Raw genomic sequence first — 21,749 nt, forward strand, 5'->3', positions numbered from 1 at the left:
ATTGTTTGCTAATCTCTTGGAATAGATGAGAGATGAAGAAGAAGAGAAGGAAGAAGCCTTTCAAGGTGGCGGTACAAAGAAGAGGCAGCAGCTTATGTTATTTGTTCTTTCATAACAACACTTATATAGTTAGGTTACCACTTAAAACCCTTGCTACATGTCACCTTCTGATTGGTTCAAGTTTAATTGACCCAATTACATTGTGCCAAGTGTCAAACCTATATTTAATCTTAATTTTAATCATCTTACATGATTAAAAGACATTTGGCAAGCTTATGTGTAGTGCCATGTGTCACCATCTCATGGTGCCACATGTCACCCTGTGAAATGACCAAAATGCCCCTGTGTCTTAATTTTGAGTTCTCAACCCAAAATAATTATTTCTCTTCTTCCAATCAATTCATATCAAATATAAATCAATTAATTAATCTTTATTAATTAATTTCTCATTAATTAAATTCATATTTAAACACTTTAAATATAAATTTAACTTATACTATACATCCAATAACCTAGATTTGGTTTCAAGCCATGCTAGGGACTTTGCAATCTAATTGCAAACCAAACCTATTTAATTAACAATTAAACTCTTTAATTAATTAATTAAATCATATTTAATTTGGTGATTGCTTGTGTATATGTGTGACTTACTAAGCTCATCACTAATTGGCAATGAGACATGATATCAACTCTTAATATCATCAGAACTCTTTCTTACCATAAATGATTTCTCTAAATCATTTTATGCACCTCATAGACCATGGTTAATACCTAGCATAGCATGCCATGGCCACCCAATTAGTAATAAGGTTTACCTTAAATGAACCTATAATCATATATTACCATGCACTAGAATTTCTCTGTTACAAAATCTCAACTCAAGCTAGAGTCATGGTTTATGTCAAACCCCATTTGCTATGAATATTATGTCCTCTTTTAATTCCAGTTCTTGATTAAAAGATTTTTTCATCAGAAACTCTTTTCTGATTAAATCTATCTGTCCTGGCTAGGAACTTGAAACATCAAGAATAATTAAATGAATATAGGATTCTATCCCTATTTACTTAGAGGAATAGATTCCATCTTGATCAATACCTACCTCCATATATAACTAGTAGGAGCTAACACATGCCCATATACCTATACATAGTACAAGTATGAAAGCAGTATCAAACTCAAACCACCTATATACAAGATAACTGTGCTATCTCAGGTCTAAAGATTATATGCACTGATATGATTTATGACAATACGTTGACAAGAGTAAACTCCATGTGCTTGTTATAAATGTCACTGATTCGGCCTACTTATCATGTATAAGTGCCTATCATGTTTGTTATATGGCATGAGATTTACCATTCCATCTTATTTACATCTCATATAAATAACTTGGGAACAAACATGATTACAATCTTTCTGGATAAGTCATGTCCTTATTGTGAAGATTCCTCGATTGTGAACCTATTTATGATACTCTGTGCTAGAAATAATGTCACTCATATTCTTAACAACTTAAGAATAATATTTCTAACCAAATATCAATGGACCTTTTCTATTACACATAAATATATTATGTAAATGGAAAAGTGAAAATGCCTTTTATTAATAAAATATATACAAGATACATACTAAATGATATGCTTTAGGACATACTACTAACATCCAAATCACTCAAGTGAAATTATTTGTTATGAGTGTAACAAACCAGGTCACATTAAGCCAAAGTGTCCTACATTGAAGAAGAAAAACAAGTTTAGAAATAATAAAAGAAAAAAGGAAACGGCAGCAACATGGAGTGATAGTGACTCTTTATCAAATAATGACACAAGTGACAAAGATGTTGCAAACACTTGTGTGATGGCAATTGAAGAAAAAAGTGAAAGCTCACACATTGAAGATAGTGATAATGAGGTAAATCTTGAAACTTCTAATATTGATGAGTTAGAACTTACATTTGTTAAGACATGTGAGAAATATAGATCTTTTAAAAAGAAATGCAAAATTTTGATACATGAAAATTGTGCTTTAAGATCAGAAAATATTTCTTTGAGTATAGTTTTAAAGGAAAATGAATTTTACAAATCTCAAATGAAGTTGTTTAAAGAAGTTAATGATGAGCTTCAAAAATCAAAAGAAGTTTGTAAACAACTTCTTGAGAAAAACAGAATTCTGAAAGCAAAAATTGAATCTTTGACAAGAGATTTAACTAAATTTACTAAAGGAAAAGAAACACTTGATGTACTTCTTGGGAATCAAAGATCCACAAATGAAAAATTTGGAATTGGTTATGATGGATTTATGAAATATGGAAAATACAAACATTATTTTGTTAAAGCTTCATCTTCCTCTCAACCAAATATTACATGCTTTTATTGCAATAATAAAGGTCATATGATTAATGCTTGTCCTATTAGGAAATGAACCTTTAAGGCAAAGAAAGTGTGGGTGCCTAAAGGAACCCTACCTAATATTACTAACATACAAGGACCCAAAGTTGCTTGGGTACCTAAGGACAGTTAACTGATTTCAGGTCTGCCTAAGGAGTATGCTGGAAACAGAATACTGGTACATAGATAGTGGCTGCTCTAGGCACATGACAGGAAATAAATGTAAATTCTCCTCTCTTACTTTAAAAGAAGAAGGTTATGTCAAATTTGGTGATAAAAGTAAAGCTAAGATCATTGGATATGGAACTATTGGTAAAAATCCTTGCATTAGTACAAGGTTTAAAATATAATCTTTTAAGTGTTAGTCAACTTTGTGATAATGGTTTTAAAGTCATTTTTACTCCTACACACTGTGAGATTCATGGAAATAATGTTATGTTTGCTGGTGCTAGAATAGATAATATTTACCTACTTGATTTAACAAGTCTTGAAGAAAATTGTGAAACATGCTTTATGACTCTTAATGATAGTGCATGGTTGTGGCATAGAAAATTAGGACATGCTAGCATGAGTACACTTTTTAAACTTTCTAGAAGAAATCTTGCTAGAGGCCTTCCAAAGTTAAGTTTTGAAAAAGAATTTCAATGCAAAGCATGTGCACTTGGTAAGCATGCAAAATCATCTTTTAAATCAAAAAATGTTGTAACTACATCTAGACCATTGGAGTTATTGCATCTTAATCTTTTTGGTCCAATCACACATAGAAGTCTAGGAGGCAAGGCATACACATTTGTAATTATTGATGATTTTTAAAGACTCACATGGACTTTCTTTCTTGTTCATAAAGATAAAACTTTTGATGTATTTAAATCTTTTTACAAAATAATTCAAAATGAAAAAGGCTATTGCATTACATTTTTTAGGAGTGATCATGGAAAGGAATTTGAAAATAGTTTGTTTGAAAATTTCTGTTCTCAAAATGGTATTTATCATACTTTTTCAGCTCCTAGAACTCCACAACAAAATGGAGTTATCAAAAGGAAAAATAGATCTTTGCAAGAAATGACAAGAACAATGCTAAATGAAAACAGTTTACCAAAATACCAAAACATATGATGATGCTCAAAATGATGAGAATTGGCTTCTTGTTATGCAAGAGGAACTAAATCAATTTGAAAAAAATAAAGTGTGGACACTAGTTCCTAAACCTAAAAAGCATTCTATTATTGGAACAAAATGGGTATTTAGAAATAAGATGGATGAAAAAGGGCATGTAATTAAAAATAAAGCTAGAGATTGATTTTAATGAAACCTTTGCTCTGGTTGCTAGAATTGAAGCTATTAGAATGTTGTGTGCATTTGCATATTTTAAGAATTTCATGCTTTATCAAATGAATGTTAAAAGTGCATTCTTAAATGAATATATTAATGAAGAAGTTTATGTGGCTCAACCTCTTGGTTTTGAAGACCCTCATTTTCCAAATCATGTTTACAAGCTTACTAAAGCTCTCTATGGTTTAAAGCAAGCTCCTAGAGCATGTTATGAGAGACTTAGTAAATTTTTGCTTCAAAATGATTTTAAAAGAGTAAAAGTAGATACTACTCTTTTCATTAAGAATTAGGAAAAGACATGCTCATTGTGCAAATCTATATAGATGATATTATTTTTGGTGCTACTAACCATTCTCTTTGTAAGAAATTCTCCAACATGATGAAAAGTGAATTTGAAATGAGTATGATGGATGAACTTACTTTCTTCCTTGGATTGCAAATCAAACAAATGAAAGATGAAATTTTTATAAATCAGTCCAAATACATAAGGGATATGCTAAAGAAATTCAAAATGGAAGACATGAAAAGTATTGGAACTCCCATGAGCTCAACAATCAAATTAGAGAAAGATGAAAAAGGTAAGGAGATAGATAATAAACTCTATAGAGGTATAATTGGCTCTTTACTCTACTTGACAGCATCTAGACCGGACATTCATTTTAGTGTATGTTTATGTGTAAGATTTCAATCACGTCCAAAAGAATATCATCTTGTAGCTATTAAAAGAATTTTTAAGTACCTCATTAGCACACACAACATTGGCTTGTGGTATCCAAAATGTGAATCATTTGATCTTATTGGTTATAGTGATTCAGATTTTGCTGGTAGTAGATTGGACAGAAAAAGCACTTTTGGAACTTGTCAATTTCTAGGCCATGCATTAGTTTCATGGCATAGTAAAAAGCAAACTTCTGTTGTACTTTCTATAGCAGAAGCTGAATATATTACAGCTGGAAGTTGTGTTGCACAAATTTTATGGATGAAGCAATAGCTTGAAGATTTTGAAATTAAGTTTGATCACATTCCCATAAGATGTGACAACACTAGTGCTATAAACTTGTCAAAAAATCCTGTCCAACACTCTAGAAGCAAGCATATTGAAATTAGACATTATTTTATTAGGGACCATGTTCAAAATGCTAATATTCAAATTGAATTTATCCCTTCTGAAAAACAACTTGCTGATATTTTTACAAAGCTACTTCATGAGGAAACTTTTTACAAAATAAGAAGAGAACTTGGTATGACTGATGCTCTTGCTTAAAATTTGATGCATATTCATGTTCCTATATGAAAATGAAGTGATATATGTTGATTTGTGATGTTAAAAATGTGTTCTGAAATTTTTGGTGTAATTTGAAAATTTCTGGGTTTGATCTGACGTGAACAGTATTCTGCAAAATTTGATCACAGTGGCATACTAATTTGTTTGTTAATTTTCTTGTTTGCTAAGTGCTTTACCACTGCTCCTAATTCTTCGTTGGTAAACTGGTAGTCAGGTCTGATTGTACTGAAATTCTAAGATTATTTTTCTTTTCTGAGCGCCTGTTCTATATTTTTAAAAGGCATATTACTTAAATACCCTTTTGTTTAAAACTATGTTTCATTATGTGTTTAGAGGGCAAAATAGACTTTTCATATATTAATGAACATAATTTCTGGCACGGGACTCAAAAATTTGCAGAACCATCAGTCTTTTCTGCTTCTCCACTGATACACGGTATCAATCTCTCTGTAAAATTTTCATTTCTGTCTTTTCAAGTTTAAATTTCAAATTTTTTCCCATTTCCGACGCATCTCTTCTCTAAAATCCGACTGAACGCATCTCTTCTCCATTGTTAACCCGTTTCACTCACAACCCTCTCAACCATCATCTCCCTTCATCTTCTTTAAAATTTCCGAAACCCATTTGCTCTAAAACAAAGCTCTCATTCCACATTCTTCAAAACAGAAAATCCCTAAATCCTTCCTATTCATTCCCCGATATCTCTCTCACTCTGTCGAAGGAAATCATTCAAATTGATTATCATTGGGTTAGAATTTTTTTACGCATTCTCTCTTGTCTTCATCGATTTGTGTTCTCTCAACAAGTACCAGGTATTGATTTTGAAACTCTGCTAGATACGTGTTTTACATTTTTTTCTCACTCTTGAAATTAGTTGATGGGTTTTCTTATATTGAGTATTCTCATGATAACAAAATGCACTATATGACAAAATCATGAATTTGTTGTTGTTGATTCTCACAAACCCTAATTTTTCTTACTGTCAGTCCTAAAACTTTTGAATAATACATGACATTGCGTCAAAAACGTGTTGGTATACTTCTAATGGTTATATGTTGACTACTCACATTGATTATTTTGTGAACCTAGCTTTATCTATCCCTACTGCCAACTATTTCTGATTTGGTCATGGCATGGTCAAAAGGAAAAGGCAAAGAAAAAGTCACCACACCCTCATCATCTTCAGATTCTACCAATGCCAGTGTCCCTTCATCACCTCTTCCGCAGAAAGAAGCTCCTCTGGTCATTAGAAAAACAAAAGAAAAGTCCAAGAAGAGGACCAGTGAGCTTGTCCAAGAGAAAGGTTCTAAGAAGAAAAAGACTTCAAAAGCTCCAATTGTACTTATGGAAAGGGCCATTCATGAACCAAGGTACATTCACTGGTCTGCTTTTAATGAAGTCTCTGTTCCTTTACAGTCTTTATTTGAGCGCCAAAAATGGGACAAATTATGCTCTAATAACTGAGGGAATATACGTGGATTTAATTCAAGAATTCTATAGAAATTTGAGAGTTGATGATGCTAAAAGTGATGAATCTTTTAAGGTTAAAATGAAAGGAAAAATTTATGAGGTGACAGTAGAAAGGTTAGCCAGAGCCCTAGGCATCCCAAACAGTGGGAATAGAATCTGTTCTCACAAAGAAGTCTTTACTGTTGGAGGGTTCAATAAAAGAGATTTTGAAGCAGAAGTATTTAAAGGAGAAATGAAAGATAAAACCAGTATCACCCATGCTCACCAACACATCAAAATCCTTCATAGCTTCATCATTTATGTGCTGAATCCTAGAACTGGTAGTCTAAACTATTTAAGCACACTTGATCTCTGCATAATTTGGCATATTGTGAATGAAATTGAGTTTAATATTGCCTACTTTATGTTGAAACAAATCATGAAATGGAAACCACCTTACAAACTACCCTATACCCATCTTCTTAATGGCCTATTTAGAGACTTTGGAATATCCCTGGAAAATGAGAAACTTAAAACAAATATGATCCTAATTACAAGTCTGCAGAAAGATGATGATGGCATAAAACTAAGGTTTGAACAAGGTATTAGTTCTAAGGGTAGTGCAAGTGGTGCTTTTAATGTTGAAGGAATTTTAGAAGAAGTGAATAATTTAAGGCAATTTATTAAGATTGAATTTAGAGAAATACAAAAATTTAGATCTTTTCAAGATGTTCTTATGAATGCATTTAAGTCTTTCAAGCACTGAAGCTGGAGAAACCAGTAAGGCTGCTGCTACTGGTTCTATTCCACAAACAGAAGAATAAAAGGAAACAGAAGAGGAAGAAGAAGAGGAAGAAAAAGAAGAAGAAGAAGAAGAAGAAAAAGAGGAAAAAGAGGAAGAAGAAAAGGAAACAGAATAAGAAGAAGAGGAAGAAGAAGAAGAAACTGAAAAAGAGGAAGAAGAATCAAATGATGAAGACTCTAGCAATGATAGTGATGGAAAAGAAGACAGCAAAGAAGGAAATGGAGATGACATGAGTAACTCTGCTTCTGAGCAGGAACCACAGACTCCTGCTCCTACTGCACCTACTAAAGGAAAGGCAAAAACAGCTAAAGAGGAACAAAGAAGTAAGCAGAAAGAATAAACTAGTAAACCATTTGGCAAAAAGGCTAAAATCGCAAAAGCCTCATCGCAGAATCCTGCATTGCTACATCCGAGTTAGTCTGCCCTATTGTTCCTTTAACACCTGGAACTGCAATGGCTGCTGAAATCCTTCAAACTTTGAGTGATAAACCTGTCAAGCCAAAAAGGGTGAAGGTGGCTGCTCCGAGACAAATCAGAAGAAGCTCTAGGCTGAAAAGATAGATCACCACATTGGATGCTTACTGATTTTATTTTGTATGACAGTCTATCTCTTAGTTTGCTACGCTGTTCGCTATTTTTTAATTTTCTGGACATTAATTAGTTTGCTATATTATTTATTATTTTGTCTATTTTAGTTCACTGCACTTTACCAGATTTGGTCTACACATATGTGTATGTTTTCTCCCATGTTCTTTTAATGCTAACAAAAAGGGGGAGAAGTGAATGATTGACATTGTTGATATAGCTTGTGATTAATATGTTATATGTTGTTTGGTTGTTTACGAAAATATCTTGTACATATTTTGAAAATATCTTGTGCATATTTAGTTAATGTTCTAGTCATACTTGCCTAAAAACTTCTTGTGACTAAAAATGCTTATGAATATTTCATTTGAATTATTAAGGGGGAGTTATTTGTTAATATGTGTTGATATAGGTATATACATAGGGGGAGTTATTCCCACATATACACTCATACACATACTCACACTTGTCAATTCCTACTTGGTGATTCAATTGAGTTTTGTCATCATCAAAAAAAGGGAGATTGTTGACCCCATGAACTCAAAGGAGCATAGATTTTAATGATAACAAAACTCAACTAGAATCAAACTAACATTGTTTTAAGTGCTGTGCTTCTTTAAGGGTAAAGAAAAAGATTCATGAAGTTGATGATGAACTTGTGTTTTAAAGAAAGGTTGACATCTTAAGATAACACAAGATGAATCAAAGACAAAAAAGAAAGAAAAGGTACCTTCCAAGGGTGCATTGAAGATCAAATTTGAAGGTACACATAATATAGAAGTAAGTTTAAACTTTTAGGATTATTTGTGAAAAGATTTGAGGAGTAGAAGCTAATAGTACTTATTTTTAATCTCTCAAATTCTTATCCTAAGTTTTCAAAACTTGTTTGTGAATTATCAATGGCCTAAAAGTATTTTATTATAATTTGGTATAAAGTTTTAAAGTTTTCAAAGTTATGCAGAAAAGTTTTCCTGGTATGCTAACTAGTTTGCTACTGATTCTGGTATGCCAACTGGTTTGCTACTTATTCTGGTATGCTAACTGTCTCAACTCTGCACAACATCGCAGAAAACGACAAAATAACGGCTATTTTCTTGAAATTTGAAATTGTAACATTCAAAAGAGTTCTCAAACGGTCAGAAACGTTCCAAAGCTATAAATACACCTATCATTGGTCATTTTACACTTAATGAAAGTCTCTCTATTGTTCCTAACCTTTTAAAATCATTAAAACTTTCATTCAAAGTGCTCAAATTGTTTTTATTGCTCATCATTGGCTTATCTACTCTTCTCTTCTTTATAGATTCTATTGTATTGAGTGAGATTGAGTTTTAAACACCTTCTTAGCATTTATGAGAGGTCATACAAGCACCTATTGAAGCTTGGTTGTGAAAAGTGTTTGGGATAACACTTGGTAGAAGTGTGAAGCTACTTATAAAAGCTTTGGTATGAAGATTTGTAAATGGCTTTTGTCTCTTGCCTTTAAAAGAGAATATTAGTGGAGTGAAAACTCAATGTGGGATCTTTAAAAAAGTGAATGTAGGCTAGTTTTGGCCGAACCACTATAAATATTTAATGTTCAATTTTCTCAACCCTTATTCTTTTAATTTATGTATTTTTATTTTCTGGTTGAAGTATTTTTGCTGAGTTGAAAATTGATACTGTTTACTGTTAACTATGCTGTAAACTGAGATAATTTGTTTACTGTTGAATCTGTTAATATATGAGATAATTTGCTTACTGCTATATCTGTTGTCAACTGATATAATCTGTTTACTGCTCTGTTTGCTGTGCTGTGATTTTATTCAGATTACTGAAATTTTTATTGAGTGTCAATATATTCTGTTATATTTGTATACTGAATGCTTATGAGCCAACTCTGCATAAATTAATTATTTGAGCAGTATATCACACACATTTCACAGTAGAAAAATTAGATTGAACTAAGATACAATTTTTCAAAGGTTTTGAGCAAGAACTGAAAAATTGTTTTAAGTCCAATTCGCCCCCCTCTTAGACATATTTTGGGACATCAGATATTATTAGTTAGTATAATTATATGATTATATTTCTATTTATAGTGCATAATTATAGGCATTGTTATATTTGACAATGCTACCAAGATTATTTATCTTTAATTAAGATTTTTTTTTTATTGAGTGAGTATTAAGTGGTTGAGCCAATTAAATAAATCTCATAATTGAAACATTAAATATGATTAGGCTTATTAATTATTTGAGAACCTGAGTTTCTGGTCATATATATATATATATATATATATATATATATATATATATATATATATATATATATATATTTCAAGGAGTTGTATCATGTATTTATATATAATTGGCTCTAATTAAGGTTTAAAAACTCATTAATTATTATTATGTATTAATATAGCATTGATATATGATTTATTGTTATAGAATAAATACTCAATATATTAAATTATTAAATCTTTAATTTCAATATACTGAATAATTATTAGAGTTTTATTAGCATTATAATAAGATTATAAAAAAAATGAAAGTTAATTTTTTTTGCCAGCCAAACACGCGCTTCAGAGTGTCTTGTTTTGGGCTTTACAAGGCTGGAATGGTGGTTTGGATTTTCACGACATGTCGTTTCATGAGCGCAAAATTCGTGAGGACTAGTGTAAAAACGCATAATAATGCTTTCGTTGAGAGTCGCACTCAAGACCTCTGCTTACTAAACGGGTGCTCTAACCATGTGAGCTACAAAAGCTTGTAGATATAATGTTTAAAAAGTTATTTACAAAATTATTAAATTAAATACTTTGTTGGGGAATCACATTTTATTTTCCATTATGCTACCGGAGAGCAATTGTCTATCTTGTTTCATTACAGTTTCGTCTGATCGCCCCATAATTCTAGTTACACCAAGCTGTAGACGATTTTTAGAAGCGGAGAGCTTGACCATTATGGAAACTGCACCCCACTTTTTTAAGATAATTCTTGACAATACTATCCGCCAGGGAAAACTTGTAAGCATCTCCTCTCTTTCTGTTTCTTCCTGTTCTTTCAACTTTTTTTTTTTTTTTTTTTGTGTTTTTAGCATATGTTATCTTTAGAATATTACTGATTTTTGCATTGTTTCCTATTAGTCAGGTAACAAATTATATTGGGCATGGAATGTTTTATACGATTCATTTTCTTTGTAACCCTATCTGGGTCCTTAGCTAATAACAAAATTAAGCCAAGTTCTGTTCATGGTATAACGAAAACATATAGAATACTCATGTTTCTGATGAGTAAATACTGTTATAACTGTTACAATCACGAATTTAGGCCTATATTTCTTGCTTAATGCTGCTTTCATTTATAGGATTTAGTTGAAAATTGGCAGCATAAGCTATTGATACGCATGCTTCAATTTAGACACATTATAGGTTGTTCTTACAAGCTGCCAACTCCTACCTGTTTGGATCACTTACTGTTATAAATTTGTAATTAAATAGATCATGCTTGTCATTTTTTGTCCATCACAAAATTTCTCAATTTTTGAGCTTGCAGTAGCCTCATGGGAACATTATAATATACTAAGAGGCTAAAATGATGTGTGTGATTTCATCTATGCTTATTAATTTTATAAGTGCTCATTAATTCAGTTGGTGTTTTTAACAGGGTATTCCAAGAAAGTTTGTGAGAAAATATGGAAATGATTTGTCAAGTCCGGTAATCCTTAGTGTTCCTAGTGGTGCTATCTGGCGAGTAGAGTTGTTGAAGTGCGATGGCGATGTTTGGTTGGGACAAGGTTGGCAAGATTTCTCGAATTATTACTCTTTGGAGCATGGAAACTTTCTTGTTTTTAAATATGAGGGAGATTGCCAATTTCATGTACTCATATTCAACAAGAGTGCTTCAGAGATTGAGTACCCATGTAATAACATCTACAATGCAAATCCTGATCATGATGAACTCCAAGATAACAAGATTGAAGAAAATGAAGATGACACCTCTGTTGAAGCATTAGATGATCAGTCACAATGCAAGAAAATGGGGGAGAAATCAACATTCCTATGTGCTCAATCTCGTAAGTAAATGAAAACTGATTGAATATAAATAAGCTAAGAATTTAATTATTTCACAGTTGGCCTACACATATTAGCACTCATAGAGCTCATTCTAGTGGTATGATCTTGAGAATTCACATAGTCCTTCGGAAGAATTTGGTATATAATTTTTGGGCATTATTTTTCTTTTCATGGCCTTGGTCATGTGAAGCATAGACATACGGAGTTCCAGTTAGACACGTAGAGCACATTAGGTTAGAGAATAGAAAGAAAAAAATGGATAGACCTAAATTGACTTGGAGGAGAGTAGTACAACATGACCTAGAAACATTACACATTTCTGAGGATTTAACTCAAAATCGATTAAAGTGGAAAAAGCGAATCCATATAGTCGATCCCAAATTTTTGGGATAAAGGGTTAGTTGAGTTGAGTATTTTTTTTTTCATGGCCAAAAGAAGGCTTTTATTTTTTCATTTTTATAGTTTTTGATGATTTTTTTTTTGTTAGTTGTAACTGAATAACATAAATTCAAGAGCAGCTAAGTGTCTAAATTAGCATCTAACTTGTTCGAGCCCAAGAATCTCAACTGTCACCAAGGAAATTTTAAATTGCACCTAATAAGTTTTTGAGTACCTATCTGCACAAAATTAGTTCAGAAACACAGTATTTATCCATCTATTAATTGATTTATTGTAGGGAAGCTCATGCAATCAAGGTGCAAAAAGAATGAGCATAGGAAGGTGGGAACGCCAACTTCATGTCCAATTCCTTCTCAAGCTCTTGACGCTGCAAACAAGTTCATAACAGAGTATCCATCTTTCAACGTTGTGCTGAAGCAATATCATTTGGTGCACAGCTATGTGGTAGGATCATCAATATATACCTTGAACGGATGCATTAAACCAACATAACTATAGTCAGTTACTCTTTAGAAAGTTCCTTATGTTTTTGGAGTAGTTAATCTATATATATATATATATATATATATATATATATGCACCAGATTTCTCCACTAGCAAAATGAACATTAGAAATTACTATGTATCATGCATATTATAATGGATAGTTTGATATACAGGTAGTAGTTATTAGTGTCATCTTGAACCTTCTTTATACAATGTATTGATTTTCTCTCAATCAAACGCTAATTACACCATGCTTCTGATATTGACAATACTTGGTGCAGGTTGTGCTACCAAGCTTTTTCTTAAGCCATTTTGAGCGTAAAACACAGAATATATTGCTTCAAATTGCGGATAGAATGTGGCCTGTGAAGTTGATCTGCCCTTCAGGTAAAGGTCCAGCTGTTTTATCTGCTGGTTGGCGTGTATTTTCAAGGGAAAATGCTCTAGAAGTTGGAGATGTTTGTGTCTTTGAGCTGATTAAGAGGAATGTGTTGAATGTATCCATTTTTAGATGTGTCAATTGACAATTGCACAATCATCTTTTTTTTTTTTTGAAGCATTTTATAACAGTTAGACGTCGAGATTACTATATTCTTAGAACTTTTTGTTGTTTTTATTTGTACTTTGTGTTGTTCAATAAAGAAAAATTGTACATTGTGTAGTAAATTAGAGGTAATGTGTCAAGGTTATCAGATCAACTTAATTCATTCATATGTGTGCTTGACCATTGATCTTCTTGAGTTTCTAAAGTTCATACCTTTAGCTTGTAGATTGTTCATGTCATTTGTAGAAACGCCAGCTGGTGGCTACTGCCATCACTCTCAACTGGGAACTTAACATAGGAAGAATTCCTTGGCTTGGTCAGGACTCAGGTGGCTTTAATGGTTGATATCAAAATCAATGCATCAATCTGTCTCTCTGTGAATTAATGAAACTGTAGTTGGTGGTACTAATTTCACTGGGCTTGCAAGAGCAGAGGCAGCAGTATTGCTGTTCCAAATTAATTGCTTCTTCTAAACCTGACAGCAATTGTAAATGCTCAGTGTTTCCTTTACAACTGTTCCATTTGGAAAGTTTGCTTGTTTGACACTCTGCGAGCAGAAGTTGAAATCTCATCTTAGAACCAATTTCTGTGCTCAAAATGAAGAGGGATTGTGCTGTTATTCCTTTTTTGGCTGTTGAACATGACTGATGTGATAAAGCTCTCTCCAATGCCATTCATGCTAGTCTTTGGATCCGTTTAAGTTAATACTTTCAATAAAAGAAGGTAAAAGTTGAAGGTTCTTATTATGGTTGTAACTCAACATGAATACTTGAACATGATAATACTTTTTAAGCACCAAATAATGAATCGCCATCTTCATCCTCTTCTAGCTGCCAAATACAGAAGAAAACGCACCACACTTTTTCAAATTTCTTCTTAAATTTCTTCATGAAGATACCATTACTGATGATAATGTTAGTAAAGCCGTTGTTGAGAAAATCACCTTTTTTTTTTTTAATATATTAGTTAGAGATGGGCTAAACTCTCTCGTATGTATCTTAGTTGTTGCTTTCACATTACTTCTTTTCCTTCTTTTATGTAAATTTGACCCTTTTTTTCCAAGTTCTGTTTCATCTAATCTTGTAAGCGTCATGTGCCTAACTTGATTATTGTTTCAATTAGATGGTTGCAGTGAAGTTTGTTAAACAACATGGAAATTGTCTATCCCGTCCAGTAACTCTTGTGTCCCAAGTGGTGCTGCATGGGAAGCTGAGTTGTTGGACAATGAGGGAGATACTTGGTTCGAAAAGGGTTGGAAAGAATTTGCCGAGATTCACTCTCTTGAGCACGGACATACTGTATTTTTTAGATATGTTGAATATTGTCATTTCCATGTGCTAATCTGTATTAAGTATTAGACGCAGACCATGCCAGTGATGCCTTTGAAGTGATAGGGCTTGGTATAGAAGAAGAAGAACAAGAAGATGGAATTCAATTTGGAGCACCATAAGTGTGACGGCAAGGAAGCTACAAGGGCTGCTTCATCTTTCATTACTGCTCCAACACTTGAAGCTGCCAACAACTTCATTGCAGAGTACCCGTCCTTTATGAAGCTTTGCAGCCATACCATCTGGGGCGTGGCCATGTTGTAGGATAAAGAATCATATTTTAGATAGTATGCATGATAGATGCTCATTATTAATGCCATCAAGACAAATTTTATCATTTTCTTTCTGCCAAAAAAATACTTAAGACGAATGTGTTCTCTCAAAGCAGACAAGCATCCTTTTCGCTATGCATCAGATCATGCAAAGTTGAAACCATGATCAAATCATTTGCACCAAGAAATGAAACTGACTTGTATATGTTAAACATTAACGATGAAACTGTTTCTATCTCAACCACGAAGGAATAGTTCAGATGGGTGCTCGAAAACAAAAGGAAAAACAAGAAGGGAGAAGGTGAAAGGGCTTAAATATTAATGCTACATAAAAAAATGTGAAGCAGCTGATTCAAAAAGCCAAGTGACAGCTTCTTTGGAAGAATCCTTCTTGCTGCTTTGACTAAACATTCCGGAAAATAATATCTTTGTTCTTGTTGATGATAACCAATGCTTCGGCAGCGAACATTTAGAAACAGCATTTGCAACTTTACTGCAGCCAAATAACTGCATTTGAATGCAAGTCATCAATGTGTGACAGATTACGATGGAACATAAAAGTATAGTACAGATCCTTAAGGAGGCAATGGCATGGTACACATATTTTGTCATGAAAATATGGGGTTACAATGTTTTATACATTTATAATTCTAACAAATATCTAAAGCATAAAGAAGATGCCTGCAGGTATAAAGCACCTACTTTGGTTGAAATCATCAGCTACAGCATATATGCACTCCTCAGCCACGTGAAGTGGACTAAGGCATTCCTAATCTAAACAAACAGTTGTTATTAGGTCGATATTTAACTAAACTAACCTTTTAAGGAGAAAGAAAAACTTTAGACCGCCAAGATAAAGCCTCTAAATTTTGTGGATCAGCTCTTGTTTTCTGTATGTAGTGCTCCAGAGTATGTGCCTGGTCATTTATGATATCAGTAGATATTGTATCTTCAGCTAGTTTGACTGCTGCAATTTGAGACAGTTGAAAACTCTCTGCAACACGTTGTAGCTTTCTTGCAATGTCCTCTTCACCAAGCATCAAAAGGGAAATCAATAAGGATCTAAGCTCATGCTTTGCTCCATCCGTTAGACACATGCCTTTCAAATGCTCCACCAGAGCTTTTTCCTCTCCAGGACTGCAATATCAGGAAATTATGAGATCTGGACCAACAAGAAACACAGGAGGGAGTTTGGGGGTCGGGGGGTGGGGAAGGCAAAGGGGTCTCGAAATGTGAAAAAGGAAAATACCTCCCAGGGCGAATTTTTCCTCTATTTCTTTGACGCCTTGAGTCTCTGGCCTTACTAGTAACACTTGAGCTAACTGAAGCAGCAGAGCCCACCCTTGTTGTCCTGTTCATGACACATCCAATCACTTGAAGCACTGTAGATTGGATTGTGACACCACTTTTGTGCTTGTTATATCATATTGGTATTCTATTAATTTTATTTTGGTGGAGGCCAAAAAATTGTGACTTGAAAAATCAATTATAATAAAGAACAGAGGACTAAACAAAAAGACGAGCAAAATAAGATGATGAAAAATGATAAGACAAAGCTGGAGGAGAAAATAGCTGGCAAAAACAAGGCAGAAATTACTAAACAGACTAAACAAAGAATAACACATATCAAGTAACAAAGTTATAACGAGAATAATGTTATCCCACCAATACTACAAATTAAGTGTTTAATTATTCATAAAAAAAACTTAGCAATAGTGATCTCAGGATATTTGTGAGAATGAAAAATATAGCAACTTTGTGTGTATGTTTTACATGACCAATAGTAAGTCTCACAAAACATAGAGAAATACCCTGTAGTGTAGGCACTCATTCCACTAAAGTTACTGCTTGCTTCTGAAGCAGTGTCATCCTCCAGATCATTCACTGGGCGATCCTCCAACTGAAGCTTTGCTGCAAGCAGTAACCTTCTCTGTCGGACAGCTAAATAGCGAGTCAAGTACTTTCCCACTTTCTCCAAGCCTTCCTCATATTCACCAATTAAAGCATTTGCACCTTCTAAAGATGCATTATTCACATCTGAGATTAGATCTTCTTGCATGTACTTAAAAGCAACCCTCAAAGCTTCCTCCCAGTCCCTCGCACTAATTAACAAACTTATCCCACCATTAACATCTCCACAATACTCAAGAGCAATTTTGGCAGCTTCCCCTGGTTTACCTAGTGCTTGGAGTTCTTCACAGAGCTCATGAGCAAGTTGCATTACAGCATCTTTTTCCAGTTTAAGAAGCCCAGCAACTGTAAGAACCCCACTCCAATGACCACAAGCACGGTATGCCTTCAAGGCCTTTTCCAAACTTGAACAACAAAGATAAGTTGTAGCAGCATCCTCAAAGCATTTTTTATCACTAAGATGATCGCCCCATGCCTCAAGGACCTGCATTCTCTTGGCAGGATCAGTGATCAGTTGAAGTCCCAGTGGAAAGAGTTGAGGATTTTTCTGTAAGAGATTCATACAATCTGAATAATAAGCATCACCAGCTGAAATAATGTGTTTGAGAGCATTCTCAAACCTATGCAACCTAAGGTCAATATTATAGCGCATTATGAGACTTGGCATGCATTCTAGTTCTTGTAGATAAGGAAGAAATTCCTTTGGGTCTCGTTGAGAGTTCAGAGCTACGATAGCTGCAAGGTGCAAATCATAAAGGCCCAAGGCAGCTTCAAATACAGCCTCAGAGTCAGATAACCACAACAGATGCTTCAAAGCTTCTTCAGCAGAAGGGTAGGATATTCTCCCGGGATCATTAGACCCTAATAATTCCAGTTCACGTATCCCCTTTATTCTCTTTAAAGCTTCTTCAAGAGCAGGTGGATCACTACGGGCTAAAGTGGTCAAAATACAGAGCTCCCTTGCAGGACTTTCGGGCACTTGTTCCTCAAGAGCCTTCCTTATGGCGAGCAGGACAGAATAAACCTTGTTATTAGCATCAAAAGCTCTGAAATCTTGGGCTTGAACAACTTCAGCCTGTTTATGGCTAGGCAAAGAGACGTAAATTTTGTACAGTTTCTCCATCATGTTTTCATTCTTTATGGAACAGACAAACTCAGTTATGTAGCTCAAATTGTTAACCTGTTTGACAAATTCTGAGGCTAACCGAAGAAATGCTTGCCAACCACAATGGTCAACAATGATATTGAAATCTATTCTATGCCGTCTAACCATGAGTAGTGCATCTCTAAAACGCACTTGGATCAAAGCATTGACAATAGAAGCCAAGACCAATTTTCTGGGATAAATGCATTCTAGATTTCCACGAGTTGTTTGAATTATGACAGCAGCATCATCACCATGCAGGACACCAATAATTTTGGCACCTCTTTCCCATATATGTATGAAGTTCATATTTTCTTCTTTTCTTCTGTTACCAGTGTGAACAAAATTCTCATATTTTGACTCTACTTCGCCATGCAGTATGTCATCAATATCGACAATTAAGAGGAAATCCTGTTTGGTTGCAAGAATCAAATGTGTGATTACTTGGTCAACCAGATTTGAGTAAAATGAGAAACTACTACAGTTGTTACATAGTATTTTCCCACCAAAATGGAGCCTACCGATGTCATCAAGTCCAAAAAGCAAATGCTTTAATGGCCCACTGTTACCAACTAGAACCACACTCATCCAAGGGCAAGATGATGAAAAACTCGTAACTTCATTTTCTGTAGTTCCTCCAATAATGGCCAAGCCTAATGCTGATGTGTACTCACTAATTTTTCCACCATCAAACTGAACAAAAGCTGAGCACTTTTTAGCAGGATTAGGAGCAATGCCAATTATCTCTTGTTCCAAATAGTTAATATGAGAAACCTTTGCATGCCACCCTGAGCTTGTTACTGAACCTGGAACATGATCCTCCAAACATGCAATTTCAATTTCCTGCAAATAGAATCCATGGCGTCCATCCTCACCCAACAATCTCTGGGAAATGTAATTACTATGAGTGAAACCATAGTGGGAAACGGCAAGAAGTAGATGTGAATCCAACCATGTAAGATGTGCCAGGGTTCCAAAAACTGTCTCTGAAATGCAAGCTTCAACATGAATTTCTTTGCCTTCAAGTTCCTCCCATGTATCAGATTGAGGAAGTTCTACAACACAGAAACCACCATCTGATAGAAATGCAGCCACAAAGTTCTTAGAATTCTTGAAATATGAAGCCACGTCTCGTACAGCACTTGGAAATTTCAGGCTGAATAGATGCAGAGGGGGTGGCATTAGTGACAAAGAAAGTGGAGTTACAAGTATCTTGGATTCATCAACGACCAACGCAATTGAGTTATCTGTCACAGCAGTAATCCAACTAAAGTTGTAAACTGTAATCTGCCCCTCAAGAGTCCAACAAATCAACTCCAGTGGCTTTATTGGATCCCACATGAAACTTACTCCATCCTGCCTTGGGTATCTAATTTCCTGTTTTAAATACCACTGATTGTTGCTGAAAAACCAAACCTTAACAGTGTCATATTTATCACATCTGACAACAGATGCAAGAAGATCTGAACTACAATTCCACTTAAGCAATTCTACTGTTGCGTCCACTGGTGCGTTAATTCTAAAAGAGCTTCTAACTAGTCCATTTCTCTCATAAAAAACTATTTCTGGACACTCATTCTCAGCTCTTCTGTCATAGACAGCAGCAATTTTTGCTCCACTTGGCATCCATTCTAAAACTGCTCCCATGAATGCCTTTGAGTCTGAAGTAGCATGCAATGCACCTGACTCTCGCTCCCAAACCCTAAGCCTCTTTTGCAAGGACGAACAGTTGCTCAACTGACTCAGTGTCACAAAGTATTTCCCATCACCACGCCAGGATACAGAACTCATTGACGTATTTGTGGAAGACAAAGTTGGTTCACCTGAAACCCCATTCTAGTCAGTAATTTTTCCAAATTAACCCATTCATATCTCACACAAAAGATAGTCCTTATATGAAGAAACATAAGTATAATGGACACTAAAGTGCGGCAAGCAATGTCTACAATAAGTTGCATATCATTCTGATGATAGTGAAGGATATTTCCTCAATGAACCCAACATTATGGCCATAAAATTTGGAAAGGTAGTACATTTAAAGCATTAGAAAATTGAAATGAAAAGCGAATTTTCATTTTCTCATCCTAAGAGAAAATGCCAAAGGGAATAATATTGCTCCACGAAACAAATATCTTATAAGAAGCTGTCTGTCATCAAAGAAAGTGAAAGAAAAATTATGCCCTTTAAACTTCACTCAAGTAATTCAAATTAAAACCAAACAAAATCAGCCCTATTCAAACGCTACCAGAAGGAATAAAGGAGAAGGTCCTTACGTACGTCAACACCACCATCAGGCTGATCCTCCTCCAATGCATTTTCATACAACAAATCCCAATCATGAGTCATCACTAGTATCTGCCCCAACCCAGAAACAATTCCAAGCAGGTCGCCATCCGGACTAGGGGCAATGCACTGGACACCACCTTCCACTTTACCAACAACTTCCATAGCATTATCATCCACATTATACAGCAACAGAACACCATTACAAGTCCCCACTATCAGAGCCTCCTTCTCCATAAGATAATCAAATGAAGTAATGAAGTCTCCATCCTCCAAATCAATAGGATGAATTTCCGCAGGCAGTGAAGTTTTTCTCCACGCATTTTCATTCTGGGAAATTTCCATAGCATGAATAAACATAAACCCACATAACATTCCACAATAAAACAGATAAAAAAAATTAAAACACACACGCTCACACAAAGCTAGAGATAGAGGAAGAAGAGCGCATACATGGAAAGAAGAAAGCTGAGTAGAGTATATGAAATTAGCCGAAGAAGCGAAAAACAAGCGATTACGATCGATATCGAGAGTAGAGAAGAGCAGAACTTCTTGGTTTGATTGTAAGTCCAGATTCAGAGTTTTTTCAGAGTAAAGCTTGAGGTTTTTCATTTTTGAACTCCCAAAAGGTCTTTGGAGGTAATTTGTTATTAGGGTTTTGGGAGGTTTAAGCAGTTGAAGAGTCTTCTATCAGAGCACAGCATCAAAGGCTTGAAGCTTGCAAAGGAGTAAAGCCGTCAAGTCGTTAACCTAGTTAGTGGTGATTGCCTGACAGGCGCACGTTAGAACAAAGTATTTATCAAATTCGGGTAATTTTGCCCGGCTTTCAAATGACCATATTGCCCTTGTAAATTTTTTCGGTAATTATTGAGACTTAAGAAAAGTAATTTTAATTATTTATTTTTAACTTATTTTACAAAATAAAATTTACTTTGTAAAAATTAAAATAATAAATATTTATTTCATAATGTACAAATTAAGAACTTGAACTCTAAAATAAACATAAACACTATTTTAGCAAATCACTCCATGAACAATGTCGCTGTGAATTGACATAACTTTCATACATTTATTTCTTCTTTTTTTTTAATGTCGATCACTCATTTCATTATATATTTAATTTATTCAATTTCTATAATTTATATTTTTTATATTTTATTTATTTATTTAATGTAATCATATTGATTATTGATGACAATTATTTAAACGGTGCGTTGCAAGTTCAAAGACAACGAAAAATAAAACGGTGCGTGAAGATTTAATGATGCGGTGCAAATTGTGTTGCGGTGCAGATTGATGTGCAACAACTTAGAACTCAGAAGCTTTTCTTGCTTTCCTATTTACACGGGCGTGCCAACATATTTTTGTTAGTTTAGTTATCCTAATTGGTAGCAATTGTAACTGATTGTGTAACAGTCTCTTAACTCTAGAATTCTCTAGAATTTTAACTCTTGTATATAAACCATCTCGTTAATCAAACGC

The 21,749-nt window shown here is 34.2% G+C and overlaps 2 protein-coding genes across 5 annotated transcripts; one reads left to right on the forward strand and one right to left on the reverse strand.

The window, feature by feature from the left end:
* The first annotated feature begins 10,685 nt into the window (after positions 1-10,685).
* LOC110640161 (B3 domain-containing transcription factor VRN1) lies at positions 10,686-14,994 on the forward strand. 3 transcript variants are annotated; one of them, XR_009150708.1, is made up of 6 exons: positions 10,686-10,850; positions 11,491-11,899; positions 12,577-12,743; positions 13,067-13,172; positions 13,549-14,052; positions 14,452-14,994. XR_009150708.1 is itself a non-coding variant. In XM_058151722.1 (5 exons), the coding sequence occupies exons 1-5, from the start codon at positions 10,788-10,790 to the stop codon at positions 14,472-14,474; spliced, it is 768 nt and encodes a 255-aa protein (XP_058007705.1). In that variant the 5' UTR covers positions 10,686-10,787; the 3' UTR covers positions 14,475-14,994. The 3 variants fall into 3 exon arrangements, 2 of the variants coding, with proteins under 2 accessions (XP_058007705.1, XP_058007704.1); XM_058151722.1 differs by lacking the exon at positions 13,549-14,052; XM_058151721.1 differs by lacking the exons at positions 13,549-14,052; positions 14,452-14,994 and having other exon boundaries at positions 13,067-13,492.
* Positions 14,995-15,103: 109 nt separating this feature from the next.
* LOC110640158 (elongator complex protein 1) lies at positions 15,104-21,038 on the reverse strand. 2 transcript variants are annotated; one of them, XM_058151719.1, is made up of 6 exons: positions 20,721-21,038; positions 20,258-20,597; positions 16,741-19,807; positions 16,179-16,280; positions 15,748-16,066; positions 15,104-15,436 (listed from the first exon to the last, which is right to left on the reverse strand). In XM_058151719.1, exons 1-5 carry the CDS (start codon positions 20,877-20,879, stop codon positions 15,751-15,753), a joined length of 3,984 nt encoding a protein of 1,327 aa, XP_058007702.1. In that variant the 5' UTR covers positions 20,880-21,038; the 3' UTR covers positions 15,104-15,436; positions 15,748-15,750. The 2 variants fall into 2 exon arrangements, with proteins under 2 accessions (XP_058007702.1, XP_058007703.1); XM_058151720.1 differs by lacking the exon at positions 20,721-21,038 and having other exon boundaries at positions 20,262-20,405.
* Between the last annotated feature and the right edge of the window lie 711 nt (positions 21,039-21,749).

Source organism: Hevea brasiliensis, chromosome 8, assembly GCF_030052815.1.
Source record: "Hevea brasiliensis isolate MT/VB/25A 57/8 chromosome 8, ASM3005281v1, whole genome shotgun sequence".
In the NCBI taxonomy this organism is placed as follows: domain Eukaryota; kingdom Viridiplantae; phylum Streptophyta; class Magnoliopsida; order Malpighiales; family Euphorbiaceae; genus Hevea; species Hevea brasiliensis.